This window comes from Chaetodon auriga, chromosome 17 (genome assembly GCF_051107435.1).
Source record: "Chaetodon auriga isolate fChaAug3 chromosome 17, fChaAug3.hap1, whole genome shotgun sequence".
Classification (NCBI taxonomy): Eukaryota; Metazoa; Chordata; class Actinopteri; order Chaetodontiformes; family Chaetodontidae; genus Chaetodon; species Chaetodon auriga.
In genome coordinates this window covers 22,469,988-22,487,940 of record NC_135090.1, presented here as the reverse complement: position 1 = coordinate 22,487,940, position 17,953 = coordinate 22,469,988, and the positions used below count along the sequence as shown (strand labels likewise).

General features: G+C 44.8%; 3 protein-coding genes and 1 pseudogene across 3 annotated transcripts; all 4 read right to left on the bottom strand.

The window, feature by feature from the left end:
- Positions 1–699: 699 nt before the first annotated feature.
- Positions 700–2,355, bottom strand: LOC143335295 (Ig kappa-b4 chain C region pseudogene; annotated as a pseudogene).
- Positions 2,356–3,993: 1,638 nt separating this feature from the next.
- LOC143335418 (major histocompatibility complex class I-related protein 1-like) lies at positions 3,994–7,114 on the bottom strand. The gene is made up of 6 exons (XM_076754831.1): positions 7,027–7,114; positions 6,593–6,859; positions 6,064–6,324; positions 5,595–5,903; positions 5,259–5,366; positions 3,994–4,921 (listed from the first exon to the last, which is right to left on the bottom strand). The coding sequence occupies exons 1-6, from the start codon at positions 7,073–7,075 to the stop codon at positions 4,815–4,817; spliced, it is 1,101 nt and encodes a 366-aa protein (XP_076610946.1). The 5' UTR covers positions 7,076–7,114; the 3' UTR covers positions 3,994–4,814.
- A 1,503-nt stretch (positions 7,115–8,617) lies between these two features.
- LOC143334825 (major histocompatibility complex class I-related protein 1-like) lies at positions 8,618–11,071 on the bottom strand. The gene is made up of 7 exons (XM_076753748.1): positions 10,958–11,071; positions 10,524–10,790; positions 9,995–10,255; positions 9,532–9,834; positions 9,254–9,364; positions 8,932–8,949; positions 8,618–8,755 (listed from the first exon to the last, which is right to left on the bottom strand). The coding sequence occupies exons 1-7, from the start codon at positions 11,004–11,006 to the stop codon at positions 8,706–8,708; spliced, it is 1,059 nt and encodes a 352-aa protein (XP_076609863.1). The 5' UTR covers positions 11,007–11,071; the 3' UTR covers positions 8,618–8,705.
- A 1,213-nt stretch (positions 11,072–12,284) lies between these two features.
- On the bottom strand, positions 12,285–16,070 carry LOC143334824 (major histocompatibility complex class I-related protein 1-like). The gene is made up of 7 exons (XM_076753746.1): positions 15,894–16,070; positions 14,777–15,046; positions 14,019–14,297; positions 13,230–13,532; positions 12,920–13,033; positions 12,598–12,615; positions 12,285–12,421 (listed from the first exon to the last, which is right to left on the bottom strand). Exons 1-7 carry the CDS (start codon positions 15,940–15,942, stop codon positions 12,372–12,374), a joined length of 1,083 nt encoding a protein of 360 aa, XP_076609861.1. The 5' UTR covers positions 15,943–16,070; the 3' UTR covers positions 12,285–12,371.
- Positions 16,071–17,953: the final 1,883 nt, after the last annotated feature.

Here is a 17,953-nt window from a genome sequence, read left to right as displayed (position 1 = left end):
CTTCGGGTGAGCTGACCTGCAGAGTATTTGACAAACAGAGAGTCGTCTCGGTGAAGCACTGTAAAGCTCCAAATCACGAAACGCAATCACATAAACCACCTGAACATTGATTTGCATTTTATTTGATCATCTTTACATAACACATCACTGTTTGTGTTGATTTCTGAGTTGAATTTATGTTTTGTGGACGAGTGAAACACCTGTCCACACCTCATGAGGCCTGACAGTCAGTACCAGCAGCTGTTTGTCTCTGCGGCCATGTTCTGTTGGATACGCTTCCAAGCAAACACAAGTAGCATGACTGCAAGTGTGAGACACTGATGCCTTTTCTGCTCGCTCTGGATGGAAGTGTGAGGAAAGAGCCAACATGGATGTTACCTGAAAAACATGTGTAGTACCATGTTAATCCCACAAGTGGGCAGCACCAGTACACAAATGCACAGACTTGAACATGAAGAACAGCCAGTGTTATGGTTGTACGCCTGTGATGAGCGCTGGAAGTGTTGATTTAATGAATATTCTGTTGTCACACAGCTGAGTTGAATTTTATTAGAATGTTCTTTATTGTTTTAACGTACACAAGATTTCAGCGTTACTGCAAGTGACAAACAATGACACTTTAAAACGTGATCTGAAAGACAGCTGCAGAGTGAGAGCAGGAGCTGAGGAGGCCCAGCAGCAGAGTCCCAGACAGTCAGGTCAGGACTGGGAGCACTGGTCTCTCCTCAGTGTCTCTGAGAGGGGAGTCTGGGAGCCCTGGGTGGCCTCACAGGTCACAGAGCCCACCTTCCTCCACTGGTCTGCAGGGAGCCTCAGGGTGCTGCTCCAGCTGTAGTGGCCGTCCTTCTGCAGCACCCCGGGGCTCCTGCTCTCCTCCCAGCTGCTCCTCCTGCTGCTGCTGCTGCCGTCCACCTTCCAGGACAGACTCCAGTCTGAGGGGGAGCCCTTGTTGGCCAGACAGATGAGCGTGGCCTTCCCCTGCTGCAGCTCCTCTGTGGAGGGGGGCAGCACCGTCAGGGTGGGACGGACGTCACCTAGAAGACAACAATCAGCTTAGAGGACAGCTGTCAATCAAACACCAGACGCTTGGACACGTTTCCTGTGCGAGAGCTGATTCTGTCCTTTAAGGAGTTTCTGTCAGATGGTTTTCTGCTCCATCAGTTGCTCGCTCGCACGTCGTTTCACTTCCCTTTGAGAAACCTCTCATGCACATCAGAGCATCATCGAACAGGACGAAATATATCAAACTACAGCGGAAACAAATGAAGCAGATTCAGCAAAATGTTCAACAAAACCGTCAAAGCCGAAGAGACTCTAAAGTATTAACTGGAAACAAACAAATACAGAAATGAAGCGACGATAATCAAAAGTTCTTCATGCAGACAAACGATTTCAAACAACATGAAACGATGAAGAGGTCAGATTGTCTTCACTCTATTTGACTTGAACAAAGTGAATTTCGATTCAGAATGACAAACGTTTTTCTTGTTGAAAGCTTAAATCTAGTTTTCAAAAACTTAGAAAATGAATTTTATGCTTTTGTTCAAATTTCAGTCCGACAGGAAAAATCAAAGAAATGTGCAGGAAAGCTGCTCTGAGTTATTCTGCATGACAAACCTGGAGAAATCAAACAAAATCACAACTATTCAAAAAAAGACAGATTTGTCCGTCATTAACACCCAAAACCTGAATTTAAAACACTGCTTTCATTCAGTGTTGGTGCAGAGACTTACCTCCAAGCTCCAGTCTGGTTCCTCCACCAAAAGTCCACCACAGTGATACAAAGTGACTGAGCCGCCGTACAAAAACCTCTGAGAGCAGAGACGCGCTGACGGCGACACAAACAAACCAGCAAACACATTCATAATTCAAGATACGATGAAACTTTATTGATCCCACGCCGGGGACAGACGGATCAAAGATGAACAGGATACATGAAGAAAAGATTAAAGTGTTTTAAACTTATTCAGAAACTGTGAGTGTGGAGGATTTTCAACCTGTTCAACATCTACAATAATATTCATTTATTAATGAATATGAACAATGAATCCTGCCAAATGTAAAGAATTTCTAATAATTTCCCAATTTCCCCGACAGGGAATTAATAAAATCTTATCTTATCTTATCTTATCTTATTTTTAATGTCATTATATTTTTTCTTAACTGTGTGTGTTGATTTGTGTGGCAGTGAATTTGCAAAATGTCCACATGCAGATGAAGATGAGCACATTCCTGATCAATCCTCTGATCGAGTGATTGATCCGTTGATCAGCTGCATCTTCAGAGTGATCCGAGTCCCTGCTGGAGGCAGTCAGAGCATTTCCATAGAGAGCCACTTTGCATCAGCAGCACCATGCTCCAGTGCTCTGGGACACTTTATAGTCCTGAGAGCTGAACGCTGCAGGACTGACAGCTGTCCTTCATCACAGCAGAAGACACAGAAACCCTCCTCGTCAAAAACATGACTCTGACCTGCGTCCTCATCTGGACTCTCCTCTGCTGCTGCTTCACAGGTAAAGTCCAGAGACTCAAAGTCCTCTACGAACATCCGTCCATCTGAAATGAAGCCGACCAAACGGTGACGCTGCTTTATGTTTGTGTGTGTGTGTCCTCAGAGTCCAGCGGTCAGGTCACAGTGACTCAGCCTGCAGCAGTGAGCTCTGCTCCGGGAGGCTCCGTCACCATCAGCTGTAAGACCAGTCATGATGTTTATGTTGGGAGCTATTTATTCTGGTACCAACAGAGAGACGGAGAAGCCCCAAAACTGCTCATTTACCTCGCTGGCGCTCGAGAACCAGGGACTCCAGATCGATTCACAGGCACTGGCTTAAACTCAGACTTCGCTCTGACCATCAGTGGAGTTCAGGCTGAAGATGCAGCAGTTTACTTCTGTCAGAGTGTTCATGAGTTCAGCAGCCAGTATGTGTTCACACAGTGAAAAACCATCGTACAAAAACCTCCCTCAGTCACACTGAACAGAGGCTGAACTGCAGCTGGAAGCTACAGCGCGCACGCACACACGCACACACGCACACACACACACACAGCCATGACTTTTAATCTCATCTCTAAAACCGAGTCTGAACCCTCAGAGTCCTTTGTGTCGGTCCAGGCCCTCACATCACTCTTCACAGTGGTCACAGCTGATGAAGGACAACACGCTGAGGTGCTGAGGAGCTCTTCATCCTCAAACCTTCCTCTTTCTGTCCTGGCCTTTAAGTGACCAGCAGCATCAATGTGTGATTTGAGGTTTAACGTGAGCTCTTTGGAGCAGCCTTCAGCATCTGATCACATTCATATTTCATTTTCTGGGTGAAAGTATTGCTGTCAAAGTCCATCAGAAGCCACAAAGCTGCTGTTTGCACTTTTGTTGGCTCCAGTAAACATTTATTTATTGTCATGTTTGTCATAAATAGAGTGTTTGGAGATACTGGGGGGAGGGTGCCGCTGTTTCATTCAAAGGAAGCTCCAGAGAAAATCTTCTTAAAGTTCTCCTCTCCCACCCAAATAAATTTTGTACTCTCCCAAACAGAATTGACTGTCAGGTGGGCGAAGCCTGATGAAGCTTTGTGGCTTCACAGCAGCACAGCGACATCTGGTGGTTTGGAAAACATACTGCAGCCCTTCAGACGACGCTGCGTAAGCAGTCTCAGGCCTCGACTCCGATGATTACAGTTAGTAGTTAAATCATGTCCAAGAAGCCTGCGTGTTATTATCAAATCTGTAATGTCACAGTGAACATGGTCAAGTAACTCATAAATGCAGTAACATGGTATTCTGTTCAACACTTCTTCTTGTTTAAAAAGATGGAAGACGAGACTGAAATCAATGATTTGCACAAAGAGCACTCATGTGATGTCATTCTCATTAGACATGACATCAGAATGTCCTGTGGGACCCTGAAAGCACCACATGACACCAGAAAGACTTTCCTAACAGAGCTGGATAAGATGCTAACATGCTAATATGCAGTATAATAAACACTGTTGTACTTTTACTTATGTAAAATCTTAAAAGCAGGACTTTAATTGTAACAGAGTATTTCTACTACTTCTTGTAGTACTGTGGTTTATCTTAAGAACAAAGATCTGAGTACCTCTCCCACCACTGATTTACAGTATGTATGTATTAATATTTTTCTCGTTTCTGAGGTTTTACTCACATCCTCATGTTAAGACGTTCAAATCAACATGCACAACGAGCAAATATGAGCGAAGTTTAAGAGAAGCTTGGTCAGTGGTGCAAAACTAACAGGATGGCCAGTTTCTTAAAAAAAACAAAAACATTTTAATATAGAAAACGTTCAGGCTGGGAAACGAAGGAAAGTGTTCAAAACAGCCGTTTTCACAACAGTATCCTGTTTTTAACGTACAATCTTAATCTGAACAGTAACTACATACTACAACTGTAGTTGAAAGAAGTGTAAAGCAGTACGGGATAAACATACAATTACCCCAAAAATGGATCAAAGTACAGTATTTGAGTTCATGAACTCAGTAACTTTCAGAAATAACACATGTCCAAATAATATGAAATCGACCTGAGTGCTTTGATCATTAGACGTCATTTTAGTGAGATTAATCACATTAAATATCTGGAGAGATCAATTCTGCAAAAGTCATAAAGATTTTGATTTCACTGAGATCAAAAGTATTCATGGTTTTCCGACCTTTGAATGATGGCTGCTGTTAAAGGCTTTTACAAAAGTCAGCGTCGCCGTGTTGTTTGTTTCTTTGAAGCCTCCATCGCTGCTCGTGGGAAACGACTCTCCGTCAGATGTTCTCTTCATGTGACGCAGAGGTCTGACAGTGTATTCACTGGACGTGAGGATCTGTCAGCCTCTCCTGCTCTGCTGTCCCACATGACGACCCTGACCTCAAACGAGCGTCTAGATTCAGAGTCTCAGAGCTTCTGACGGCAGCTGGAGGGTCAGAAACAGACTGTCAGTGCACTGAACTGCCTGAAGAACGTCACCTATCATTAAAACCCTTTATAATCTGCAGTAAAGAGCATGTCAGATCAGAGACAAGGGAAGACAACAAGTTCACATATGAGGTGAAGGCGTCATTTCATTTGTCACAACTGAAACTATCAGAGCATCTTTTGTTTTATTTCCCCTCTGAACCTGCTTCTCTTTCACAGAAACTGATCAATAAACCGTCCAGTCATTTTCGCTCTGAGCCGTGGTTTCTGCTGCAGGCTGCTTCAGCTCTGCAGGCTGGATTAGAGCTCCAGCTCAGCTCCTTTGACTCTCTCACCTTTCTTCTTTCTGTAAACAGAAAATCCAACAGCAGCAAAGATGACGGCAGCGAGAACCAGAACCAGCGCCGCAGCAGTGATGGCGATGGTGGCGTGACTGGGCTCCTCTGCACAGCAAGACACGTCACCAAAAATGAAAAACGATGACAACATGTGGAGAACACAAATAAACAAATAAATCATGGTTTATGTTACCGAATTTGCTGTTTTATGGAATGAAGCAGAATTACATGGATGAAATAAGAACTGAATATAAAGAGTCAAGCTTTCCTTCCCACCGTGCAGTCAGCGGTCTGCGGTACAAAGCCGCTGATTCCTGAACATGGGTTTCTCACCATCATCTCCAATCCAGTTGGTCCTGATCTCTGCTTTGTCCAGTTTGATGACGACGTCGTCCTTCACACCAGAGAGATGAAACACACAGTCGTACCTCCTCCAGTCTTCAGACGCTGAAGGTTTCAGGTCAGCGCTGGTCTGGAAGGTTCCGTCGTGGTTGGGGAGGATCTCTCCGAGCTCCACGTCCTCATGAAGCTCCTCTCCATCTTTCCTCCAGATGAGTGTGGCTCTGTCAGGGTAGAAACCTGAAGCGTGGCAGCTGACTGGAGAGGAGGGAGTCTTCTGGAGGAGAGACACTGAGGGGAGCTCTGCAGGGAGATCATAAGAAGAACAAAGTGTGAACGATCCTGCAGGAGGAGAAATGGCTGCGACTCCCTATGAAGACGCCTCTTAGATGAAGGTCAAACATCAAGTCCAGTTGCCTTTGAAACTAATATTGTCATTGTATGTTAGGTCATGTGACTCCACCTGTTCTCTGCAGGAGACGTTCCCCAACTTTCAAATATGTCTTCAGCCACTCAGGACAACTGTCGGTGAGGAAACTCTTCCAATATGTAGCAAGTGACCCTTTAATAAGTTCAGCCAGTGGGTTTGCAGCGATCCACGTCTCTGTCTCCACGTCAAGGACCAGGAAATGTTCTCCATTAAAACCATACTTGTTATAACCATCTACCGTTTCAGTCTGATCATCCCACTCACAGCCCAAAAACTGCTGGATAGTGTGAACACCTGAGAAAGAGGAGGGACGAAGAGCAGAGGACAGACATCATTTTTTGTTGTTGATCCCATCACAGTACTGGTAGTATCAGTATTTTCTCATGCTGTCCGGTCAGTCCTGGTCCACAGTAAAGAAACCAGGCACACATGCTGCTGTACAAACTGTGTGTGTGAACAGGTTTCTGCTGCAGGGTTACTGCCGCAGAGGTATTCTGATCTTATCTCACCGAAACATAAATGAGCCAGCAGACCAGGAAAAACATCTGGTTTTCAAACATACCTCCAGTTCGGTTTAAGTGCATTTTGAAAGCGTTGAATTCAGCTTTGAAGCGGTGCTCATACTTCCTGCAGTCCTGAACCATTGTTTCCCAGTGCTGAGGGTCATCTTCCTTTAGTTTTCTCACCCAGTCCTGTCTGGGTTCAGGTGTTGTCATGCTGCTGTCGTAGTAAGCCATAAGAACGTCCTCAATGTTCGTAAAAGCCACAAAGTCTGGGACGTTTGGGGCTCCAGAAGATGCCATGATGTAAAACTTTAGGGAGTGTCTCACTGAAGGACAAACACAGTTCACACGTTCAGTATGAAACACAGACACGGCTCACGTACAGGCCTCTGGAGTCCAGGTGAAAGAGGAAGTAAAGTGCAGGTGTGTCTTCAGCCGCATGAGAACAAACTGCAAAGAGCTGAAAAAGTCGAGATTTAAAGTGTGATCTCACCTGGTGATGAAACGTGAAAGAAGAGAAGCCACAATAAGAACTTTTCCATGTTGTTTTGATAAAGACGAGTGAGTAAAGGAACGGCTGCTTCAGCTGACGAGGGAGGAGGGAGTGTCTCCACTGGTGGGGAGGCGCGTCGATCCACTTCATCCTCCAGAGAAGCTCCATCCAGAGTTATTAATATTTCCTTTGGAGCCTCCTTTGAATTGAACTGCAGCACCCTCCCCAAATATCTCAAAACACATTTTATACAACGTATACATACTTTACTTATATACCTTCCACTGTGAAATTGTTCAGTTTTGACTGCATTTACGGGACCCAAAGAGCCAGGCAGGGACAAATGAGGCGGGAGACGGGAAAACAGTTTGGGGATTTAATGATTAAAGGGGGAATGACAAAGTTCAAGCAAAGCCAAAGTCCATATACGAAGCTGAAGGGTGATGGATTCAGGTGGGGGGGGGGGGGGGGGGGGGGGGGGGCAGGTCCAAGTCTGACTGAGGTCCAAGTCTGACTGATCCAAGTTGTTCAGTGAGAGCAGACCAACAGGACACAAACAAAGCAGGTGTGGGCACCTGAACACAACAGGGGAAGAAGACAAGGCAAAAACTGACTGGGTACTGAACATGAACTTCAGGGCGGTCGTGACCACGCAGCAGGACAGACGACAGGACGAATACTGCAGTAATCTGGGTGCTTATATACTGAGCGAGCAGGTGGGTCTTGATTGGTGATCGCCTGCAGGTGAGTTCAGGAGGCCGGTCCCAACCTGCTGGCCACGCCCTGCAGCAGGACAGACACAGAGCAGACAGACAGGAGATTGACACGCACATGACAGCCGGGTGGAGCTGTGATCTGCACCCACCCGTCAGTCCGAACTGAAGAGGCCTGTTGGATGGGAGGCGACACGTCTTCTAGAACCACAAGCAAGAACAGAACAGACTATACGTTATTAATGCTGCAGTTTGTTTGGTTTTGCGTGTTCATGTGAGGAATGAGAGCGTTGCAGTCGTCCGACGTGTTTCACAGCACGTGAACCTGCTGCTGCTGAAATCCTGATGTTTGTCGAAGCGATAAGAAGAAATGCTTCCAGTGTTCATGTTTGATTTTCAAAGTAAAGATCAGAGTCCAGTTTGACTCAGAGGCTCCCGACTTCCTCATTGTGTTTCAGACGGTGTCACTTCGTATTTTATGAACCTTTTAGAGCAGATCATGTTTTATGTTCACAGTGTGGATGTAAAGATAATTATCCAGCTGTTTATTAAAGCTTTGTCCAGTATTTTGAAGGGAAGAGAAGGTTTGAGACTGGCTACTAGTTAATTACACATGGATCGAGGTCAGTTTCACTCAACGACAGTGAAATAACAGCAACATGACACCACATGATAATGCTGCTATTGTTCATATGACTGCAGCTGCAGTCACAGATGAGTGTGTGGACTCACAAAAAGAGACAAAACATTCAAAGTTCTGGATTTTATTGAAAAGTGAAACAAAAAGAACAAAACATTTGATTTTGACATTCATTTCTGTTCATCAGTTCACAGTAAAATACACCAAACGCTGGCTGAGCATCCCTTTTTATTTGCAGGAAGCTCTCCTTCAGTCTCGTTCAGTTCTGTAAAGCTGTGTGATGAGTCACAGGTCACGTGAGGAAACTCATCCAGTGTGTTTGTGGTTCAGGTCTCTGGATTCAGTTTCTCAGAGAGCTCAGAGCTGCTGTCAGGAGCTGTAAGGTCACAAACAAACTGTGTCAAGTCCACTCATCCTGCACTGAGCGTTCACAAACACTGAATACAGGAAACAGTCCTGAAAAAGTTCATCTGCACAATAATGTGAAAGCCTTTTCATCTCCAGCAGACAGTGTGTGTCAGATCAGAGGAAACACAATCAAAGGTTACTTACGAGATGGAGGCCGTTGGACTGAAATCAAGACAAAAGACAAATCATTTCAGTTCCAGCTGGAAATGACAGAATATCTTTCATGGGCTCATCCCCTCTTCTCCTCACTCACAGTGAAAAATAAATCCATTCTATCCTTCTGTTCAGTCCTGGCTTCATCTCTGTTCTATCACTTCTCTCCACATCATCATGGTACAGTCATATTATCACGACTCTCTGAGCCTCACACAGCTTAAAGTGTTGGTCGCTTCAAACTGTTCAGAGAACTGATGCTTGTTTCAGCTTTTCAACCAGGATAAAAGCATCAACTCATTTTGTCTCTCACCTTTCTTCTTTTTGTAGACAATGAATCCAACAGCAGCAGCAGCAGCGATGAAAACGAGAAGAAGAACAACCACTACAGCAGAGATGAGGACGATCTCTTCACTGGGCTTCTCTGTTCAAGAAAAAAAGAATTAAAAAATGAAATGAATTATTTAACAAGGATTGATATTATTGGTTGTTTAAAGATCAGTTTCCAGCTAAATTGGAAGAAAGAAGCTAAAATCCACAACAACCAACAGACCTGCAGTCACATTCAGCACCTTCTCATCTCATTCTCACCCCAGTTGGTCCTGATCTCTGCTTTGTCCAGTTTGGTGACGACGTCGTCCTTCACACCAGAGAGATGAAACACACAGTCGTACCTCCTCCAGTCTTCAGGTGGGACTGATGAAACGTTGAGGTCAGCGCTGGTCTGGAAGGTTCCGTCGTGGTTGGGGAGGATCTCTCCGAGCTCCACGTCCTCATGAAGCTCCTCTCCATCTTTCCTCCAGATGAGTGTGGCTCTGTCAGGGTAGAAACCTGAAGCGTGGCAGCTGACTGGAGAGGAGGGAGTCTTCTGGAGGAGAGACACTGAGGGGAGCTCTGCAGAGAGATCATAAGAAGAACAAAGTGTGAACGATCCTGCAGGAGGAGAAATGGCTGCGACTCCCTATGAAGACGCCTCTTAGATGAAGGTCAAACATCAAGTCCAGTTGCCTTTGAAACTAATATTGTCATTGTATGTTAGGTCATGTGACTCCACCTGTTCTCTGCAGGAGACGTTCCCCAACTTTCAAATATGTCTTCAGCCACTCAGGACAACCGTCGGTGAAGAAGCTCTTCCAATATGTAGCAAGTGACCCTTTAATAAGTTCAGCCAGTGGGTTTGCAGCGATCCACGTCTCTGTCTCCACGTCAAGGACCAGGAAATGTTCTCCATTAAAACCATACTGGTTATAACCATCTACCTTTTCAGTCTGATCATCCCACTCACAGCCCAAAAACTGCTGGATAGTGTGAACACCTGAGAAAGAGGAGGGACGAAGAGCAGAGGACAGACATCATTTTTTGTTGCTGATCCCATCACAGTACTGGTAGTATCAGTATTTTCTCATGCTGTCCGGTCAGTCCTGGTCCACAGTGAAGAAACCAGGCACACATGCTGCTGTACAAACTGTGTGTGTGAACAGGTTTCTGCTGCAGGGTTACTGCCGCAGAGGTATTCTGATCTTATCTCACCGAAACATAAATGAGCCAGCAGACCAGGAAAAACATCTGGTTTTCAAACATACCTCCAGTTCGGTTTAAGCGCATTTTGAAAGCGTTGAATTCAGCTTTGAAGTGGTGCTCATAATTCCTGCACTCCTGAACGGCGTTTTCCCAGTGCTGAGGGTCATCTTCCTTTAGTTTTCTCACCCAGTCCTGTCTGGGTTCAGGTGTTGTCATGCTGCTGTCGTAGTAAGCCATAAGAACGTCCTCAATGTTCACAAAAGCCACAAAGTCTGGGACGTTTGGGGCTCCAGAAGATGCCATGAAGTAAAACTTTAGGGAGTGTCTCACTGAAGGACAAACACAGTTCACACGTTCAGTATGAAACACAGACACGGCTCACGTACAGGCCTCTGGAGTCCAGGTGAAAGAGGAAGTAAAGTGCAGGTGTGTCTTCAGCCGCATGAGAACAAACTGCAAAGAGCTGAAAAAGTCAAGATTTAAAGTGTGATCTCACCTGGTGATGAAACGTGAAAGAAGAGAAGCCACAATAAGAACTTTTCCATGTTGTTTTGATAAAGACGAGTGAGTAAAGGAACGGCTGCTTCAGCTGACGAGGGAGGAGGGAGTGTCTCCACTGGTGGGGAGGCGTGTCGATCCACTTCATCCTCCAGAGAAGCTCCATCCAGAGTTATTAATATTTCCTTTGGAGCCTCCTTTGAATTGAACTGCAGCACCCTCCCCAAATATCTCAAAACACATTTTATACAACTTATACATACTTTACTTATATACCTTCTACAGGCAGGCAGGTCCAAGTCTGACTGATCCAAGTTGTTCAGTGAGAGCAGACCGACAGGACACAAACAAAGCAGGTGTGGGCACCCGAACACAACAGGGGAAGAAGACAAGGCAAAAACTGACGGGGTACTGAACATGAACTTCAGGTCAGTCGTGACAACGCAGCAGGACAGACGACAGGACGAATACTGCAGTAATCTGGGTGCTTATATACTGAGCGAGCAGGTGGGTCTTGATTGGTGATCGCCTGCAGGTGAGTTCAGGAGGCCGGTCCCAACGTGCTGGCCACGCCCTGCAGCAGGACAGACACAGAGCAGACAGACAGGAGATTGACACGCACATGACAGCCGGGTGGAGCTGTGATCTGCACCCACCCGACAGAACAGACTATACAACGTTATTAATGCTGCAGTTTGTTTGGTTTTGCGTGTTCATGTGAGGAACGAGAGCGTTGCAGTCGTCCGACCTGTTTCACAGCACGTGAACCTGCTGCTGCTGAAATCCTGATGTTTGTCGAAGCGATAAGAAGAAATGCTTCCAGTGTTCATGTTTGATTTTCAAAGTAAAGATCAGAGTCCAGTTCGACTCAGAGGCTCCCGACTTCCTCATTGTGTTTCAGACGGTGTCACTTCGTATTTTATGAACCTTTTAGAGCAGATCATGTTTTATGTTCACAGTGTGGATGTAAAGATAATTATCCAGCTGTTTATTAAAGCTTTGTCCAGTATTTTGAAGGGAAGAGAAGGTTTGAGACTGGCTACTAGTTAATAATTACACATGGATCGAGGTCATGTTCACTCAACGACAGCGAAATAACAGCAACATGACACCACATGATAATGCTGCTACTGTTCATATGACTGCAGCTCCAGTCACAGATGAGTATGTGGACTCACAAAAAGAGACAAAACATTCAAAGTTCTGGATTTTATTGAAAAGTGAAACAAAAAGAACAAAACATTTGATTTTGACATTCATTTCTGTTCATCAGTTCACAGTAAAATACACCAAACGCTGGCTGAGCATCCCTTTTTATTTGCAAGAAGCTCTCCTTCAGTCTCATTCAGTTCTGTAAAGCTGTGTGATGAGTCACAGGTCACGTGAGGAAACTCATCCAGTGTGTTTGTGGTTCAGGTCTCTGGATTCAGTTTCTCAGAGAGCTCAGAGCTGCTGTCAGGAGCTGTAAGGTCACAAACAAACTGTGTCAAGTCCACTCATCCTGCACTGAGCGTTCACAAACACTGAATACAGGAAACAGTCCTGAAAAAGTTCATCTGCACAATAATGTGAAAGCCTTTTCATCTCCAGCAGACAGTGTGTGTCAGATCAGAGGAAACACAATCAAAGGTTACTTACGAGATGGAGGCCGTTGGACTGAAATCAAGACAAAAGACAAATCATTTCAGTTCCAGCTGGAAATGACAGAATATCTTTCATGGGCTCATCCCCTCTTCTCCTCACTCACAGTGAAAAATAAATCCATTCTATCCTTCTGTTCAGTCCTGGCTTCATCTCTGTTCTATCACTTCTCTCCACATCATCATGGTACAGTCATATTATCACGACTCTCTGAGCCTCACACAGCTTAAAGTGTTGGTCGCTTCAAACTGTTCAGAGAACTGATGCTTGTTTCAGCTTCTCAACCAGGATAAAAGCATCAACTCATTTTGTCTCTCACCTTTCTTCTTTTTGTAGAAGATGAATCCAACAGCAGCAGCAGCAGCAGTGATGAAGACGAGAAGAAGAACAACCACTACAGCAGAGATGAGGACGATCTCGTCACTGGGCTTCTCTGTTCAGGAAAAAAAGAATTAAAAAATGAAGACTGGCACATAGATCTGTATTTAATTTTAACCTTTATTGAACCAGGATGGATATTATTGGTTGTTTAAAGATCAATTTCCAGCTCAACTGGAAGAAAGAAGCTAAAATCCACAACAACCAACAGACCTGCAGTCACATTCAGCACCTTCTCATCTCATTCTCACCCCAGTTGGTCCTGATCTCTGCTTTGTCCAGTTTGGTGACGACGTCGTCCTTCACACCAGAGAGATGAAACACACAGTCGTACCTCCTCCAGTCTTCAGGTGGGACTGATGAAACGTTGAGGTCAGCGCTGGTCTGGAAGGTTCCGTCGTGGTTGGGGAGGATCTCTCCGAGCTCCACGTCCTCATGAAGCTCCTCTCCATCTTTCCTCCAGATGAGTGTGGCTCTGTCAGGGTAGAAACCTGAAGCATGGCAGCTGACTGGAGAGGAGGGAGTCTTCTGGAGGAGAGACACTGAGGGGAGCTCTGCAGGGAGGAGCAATTAAAGACGTGTGAGACGCTGAAATGTGAGTGTCGAGTTGTGATTGGTCAGCCTGAAAGTGAGCTCAATCAGTAACAGAAGGTGTGACAATTACAACAATAATGTCACTAATAATATAAACTTTGATGTAAATCACACTGATGTTCTGTCCTCTGAGGACCAGCTGTTTTCTTGTAATTTCCTCCCACATGAAACATTTGCAAATCCAATTAAACACATCATTATTTAATTTCATCTGGGTTTAGTTGCTAGCAGTCTTCTTCTTCGCTGCTTTTTTTGGTGCATCATAAACACGGATAGCACGACTAGTGGTCAAAAACTGCAAAAGCATCTTCAAGTGAACTCAAGACTCAGAACAGAACAGATACGTTAGGCAAACAACATGGAAACATCTTTTCTCTCAGCTCTCTCTCACAGAAAATGATCAGAAGAAGGTGATGTCATCATGACATCAGGTCATGTGATTCTACCTGTTCTCTGCAGAGAGCTCTTGCCGAGGACCAAATACTTCTTCAGCCGCTCAGGACAAAACTCAGTGACGTAATTCACTCGAGTTTTCATTCTGACTTTCTGGGCGTCCCATTTCTGTTTGATGATCACAGCCTGTGGTTTTGGAGCGATCCATGTCAGCGTCTTCGGGTCCAATGATAGAAAGTCTTCTCCATCATAACCATACTGATTGAAACCATGAGCCTCTCCAGTCTCATCATCCCACTCACAGCCACTCGTCCTCTGGAAAACATGAACATCTGACAGACACAAACAGAGACTGTGATTAATAATGACGTACAGATGAAATCTCCAGTGAAAGATGATCTTAAAGATGTTGTTGCATTGTGTGATGAGCTGCTGTTCTCCAAGTCTTCAGCTGTGTTCATCATTCAAAAGCACATAATCAGTGCACTTTCTCTTTACACGAGTGATCAAACACAATTTCTCTTTCGCAGTTTTAAACTTACAATGATTGTTATTCTGTTATTTTCAGTATTGCAGCAACATGCAGCAACAAGTCAAAGCAGCAGCTGATTTGTGTTTGCATGCTGACTGACGGCTTGTGGTCGACTGCTGTCTGTAAACCATCAGGATGGCATGATTTACACCAACTTCTACTGACATTTCACAGTAAAATGACATCTGATTATGATCTTCAGGCTCTGCAGAGGGTCACTTTACAACTAAGATGCAGAACAGCAGTAAAAAGTCAAATAGAATATTTTCCATACTTTACCTCCACTTTGGTTGAAGCGCTGCTTCAAACTGTACAGTGTGGTTTTGAAGAAGTTAGGCTGAATCTCAAAACACTGTTCTCTGTACCACTGCAACATCTGACGGTCATTTTCTAATAATGTTCTCATCCACTCCTGTTTTGGTTCTATTGTCTTTTTCTTGTTGTTGCAGTAAAGTGCCAGATGTTCATCAACCGCTGCAGCTCCCACAAATTCAGGGAAGTTTGGAACTCCATAAGATGCAGTCACGAAAATCTTCAGGGAGTGTTTCACTGCAGACAAACAAGGTTTACAGATTCAGTAGAAACACAGTGAACACAGTGATGTAACGGTGCCTGAAGAAGTGGAAACTCCTCCAGCAAAGGATAAACGCCACTGACATGGAAAACTACTTTTGCAGATTTAGTTCACCAAAAATGTGCCAGTAGTATTTGCACACTGTCACTTAACTTCTGCTGCTTGACTTCAAGGAGTCACGATCATGATGAAGTTAACATTAGCCACACAAGGACTGAAGGCAGCAACAGATCTGGGATCGGGAACTGAGCTATTGTTCGCTGAGCTGCTGACTAATGGCACCGACGCAGCATCGCAAGGTCGTTTTTTTCTGACAGCAGATCTTTGTTTGAGTTGTTCACTTCATATTTCCTCCATTTCCTTCTTTCCGTCATTAATTTCATTATTGACTTAATTGTCCAACAGGGCAAGCAGGTAGACCACAGGGCACATTTATGTTCCTAGGATGGCATTGGCATCGTATGGCACAGCCGACTCTGCCTCTGATTGGCTTACCCTGACATTCCTCAACCAACCAACGGAGTCAACAGTGAGTAGTAGCCTATCAGAGGCAGAGTAAGGTGGGTCATGCCTTTGCCATCCTAGGAACGAAAATTGCAGCACATTACTAGATGGTGCACAAACGCCGTGTACCTGCGTGTACTCTGCGCTCCACCACTGAGTCCACACATCACACTCATGAATGTGATCCATTCAGTTTGATTCAGTTAAAACACACCAGGCTTATCAGGTCAATACAAAGGTGAAAGTAAACTAGCAGTGTGATCTACGCAGGAACAAAACGCACAGAGGTTAAAGTCAAGATTTAAACTGTGATCTTACCTGATGATGAAACGTGACAGAAGAGAAGCAACAAAAATAACACTTTCATCTTGTTTTGATAAAGATGAGGTTGTGACGGATCGACATGCTTCAGCTCTTCTATTTCCTTCAGACTTTGCTCTCTGAGGGATTGTTTGGGGTTTTTCCTTCGCGCGCCGGCGCACACTGACAGCCTTTACCTGCGCACTCACCTGACGCGCTTGCGCACCTGTCATGGCGCAGGATGTTTCTGTGCGCCTTCCCTCCGGTTCCGTTGATCCCTCGATTCTTGCACTGTGTCGTTTCTGACTTCCTGGACCTGTGGTCTTTACAAACTACTAAGAAATAAAGGTTTTATTCAGGCTGGAATATGTAGAAATGATTTTATTGCTCACACTGTCTCCTCTGCTCTTCAGTTAGAAACGTATTCGAATTGTCAGTTGTTCTTATTTCTGTTGGTCATCAGGTGTTTTTTTCTGCACATTTGAAGTTTACACCCTGTGCGTCATGAGTACTCTCCACCTCATGAGTGACGGAGGAGGTTTGGCGACCCTCATGTCTCTCCTCGCGCAGTGAGGAGATGGAGATGTTCTCTGGATCCGGAGCTCCTCACACCTCAAATCCAACAGGAAACTCAGCTCGACACTAAGGACTGCGCGGATGAAACCTCCTCCTCCAAACATGAAGATCGTCATTCTGCTGTCTCTCTTGGGCCACTTTGCATTTCCAGGTAAGATCGCACTTTTCACCTTTCCTTCAAACACTCGCTGAAAGCAGTTTGGATCAAGTCTCTCCTGCCTGACGAACATTATTGATGTCATGACTTGACGGTGCTCACCTGGAGAGCCAAACCCTCTGCATCATCATCATCAAGGTACAATAATGAACAAACAATTAAAGATGCCTCCACCTTCTGTCTGTTACTGTCATTCTTACAACAAATTAATAAAACTAAATCAATAAAAAACTAAATAAAACCGACAGGTACATAATGCATTTACATCACAATTCATCCCAAATTCACATCTTATTCATTTGCAGTAACAGTTTGCCAGTAAAGCATGTACTGATACACATGTACAAGGGAACGAGATGTGAAACAGATGTGCGTCAAAGCTGGAGGTTTGGCTGAAGATGGAGTGATGAGTCACAGTATTTTACAAATCTGCTGTCAGAATGATCACATGATAAGACGATGAGCACATGAGGAGAGGCTTCTACATCGTTCCTAAAAAACTTCTGTTTAGCCTACGTTTGTGTTTTTCACCAAGCAGAGATCCAACAGTATCTCCTCAAAGTGCAGCCAAACACCAAATTGCTGCTCAGGAGTCAGTAGGTCGTACTGTGTCCTGAGATAAACGAATAGGCCCCCGATAGATTAGAAACAAGACCCCCCCCCCAAATTAGCCTTTTATTGTCTTGTGTGTACATGTATGTGTCAGTATGTACTTACTGGTGTACCATTAGTACAGGGTGGGGTTATGATGGACAGTCTGTGATCTAAACTGTTACCAGCACATCACCTTCATGAGGAGTGTGATGATGATGTGAATATTTAGACTGAAGCTGTGAACCTTGTTTGTCTGCAGTGAAACACTCCCTGAAGTATTTCTACATCGCTTCTTCTGGAATCCCAAACTTTCCAGAGTTTGTGGGAACTGCAGTGGTCGATGACAATGTGGTGGCTTCCTGCAACGGCAACAGAAAAGCATCACCTGAAGGCCTCAGAGCTTTGACTGGATTGGAGTCAGTGAACAGGTGAGAAATGCACCTGAGGGCTGAACCAACCTCAGACTACGAGTGAAAGTTCCAGCTGACTCTGAGCTGCACTGGGAGTCAATGATACAACATGGAAGAAGTCCTGGAGGTACAGTGTGTGTGTGTGTGTGTGTGTGTGTGTGTGTGTGTGTGTGTGTGGACTGTGGCTGCTGCTCTCTGAATGAACTGCTTCTGTTTATTTGCAGAGTCTCACAGAGAATCACAGTGATGTCATTAACTCATGAGCCTGTTTCTGCTGCTGAAATGTTCATCTTGAGATGTTGTTGAAGTGATAAACAGCTGCCTTAATTTAGGTTCCTCCT

Bases quoted from the DNA above. Each gene is read 5' to 3' on its own strand.
- LOC143335418 (XM_076754831.1), bottom strand. From the start codon at position 7,075: ATGGAAAAGTTCTTATTGTGGCTTCTCTTCTTTCACGTTTCATCACCA. The intron at 6,860-7,026 runs GTGAGATCACAC...TTTGTCCTTCAG, and splicing joins CTTTCACGTTTCATCACCAG to TGAGACACTCCCTAAAGTTT. The intron at 5,367-5,594 runs GTGAGAAACCCA...CTTGCTGTGCAG, and splicing joins CAACTGGATTGGAGATGATG to AGGAGCCCAGTCACGCCACC.
- LOC143334824 (XM_076753746.1), bottom strand. From the start codon at position 15,942: ATGAAAGTGTTATTTTTGTTGCTTCTCTTCTGTCACGTTTCATCATCA. The intron at 15,047-15,893 runs GTAAGATCACAG...GTTTGTCTGCAG, and splicing joins CTGTCACGTTTCATCATCAG to TGAAACACTCCCTGAAGATT. The intron at 13,533-14,018 runs GTAGAATCACAT...TCCTCCCTGCAG, and splicing joins GAGCTCTCTGCAGAGAACAG to AGCTCCCCTCAGTGTCTCTC.
- LOC143334825 (XM_076753748.1), bottom strand. From the start codon at position 11,006: ATGGAAAAGTTCTTATTGTGGCTTCTCTTCTTTCACGTTTCATCACCA. The intron at 10,791-10,957 runs GTGAGATCACAC...TTTGTCCTTCAG, and splicing joins CTTTCACGTTTCATCACCAG to TGAGACACTCCCTAAAGTTT. The intron at 10,256-10,523 runs GTATGTTTGAAA...CCTCTTTCTCAG, and splicing joins GCGCTTAAACCGAACTGGAG to GTGTTCACACTATCCAGCAG.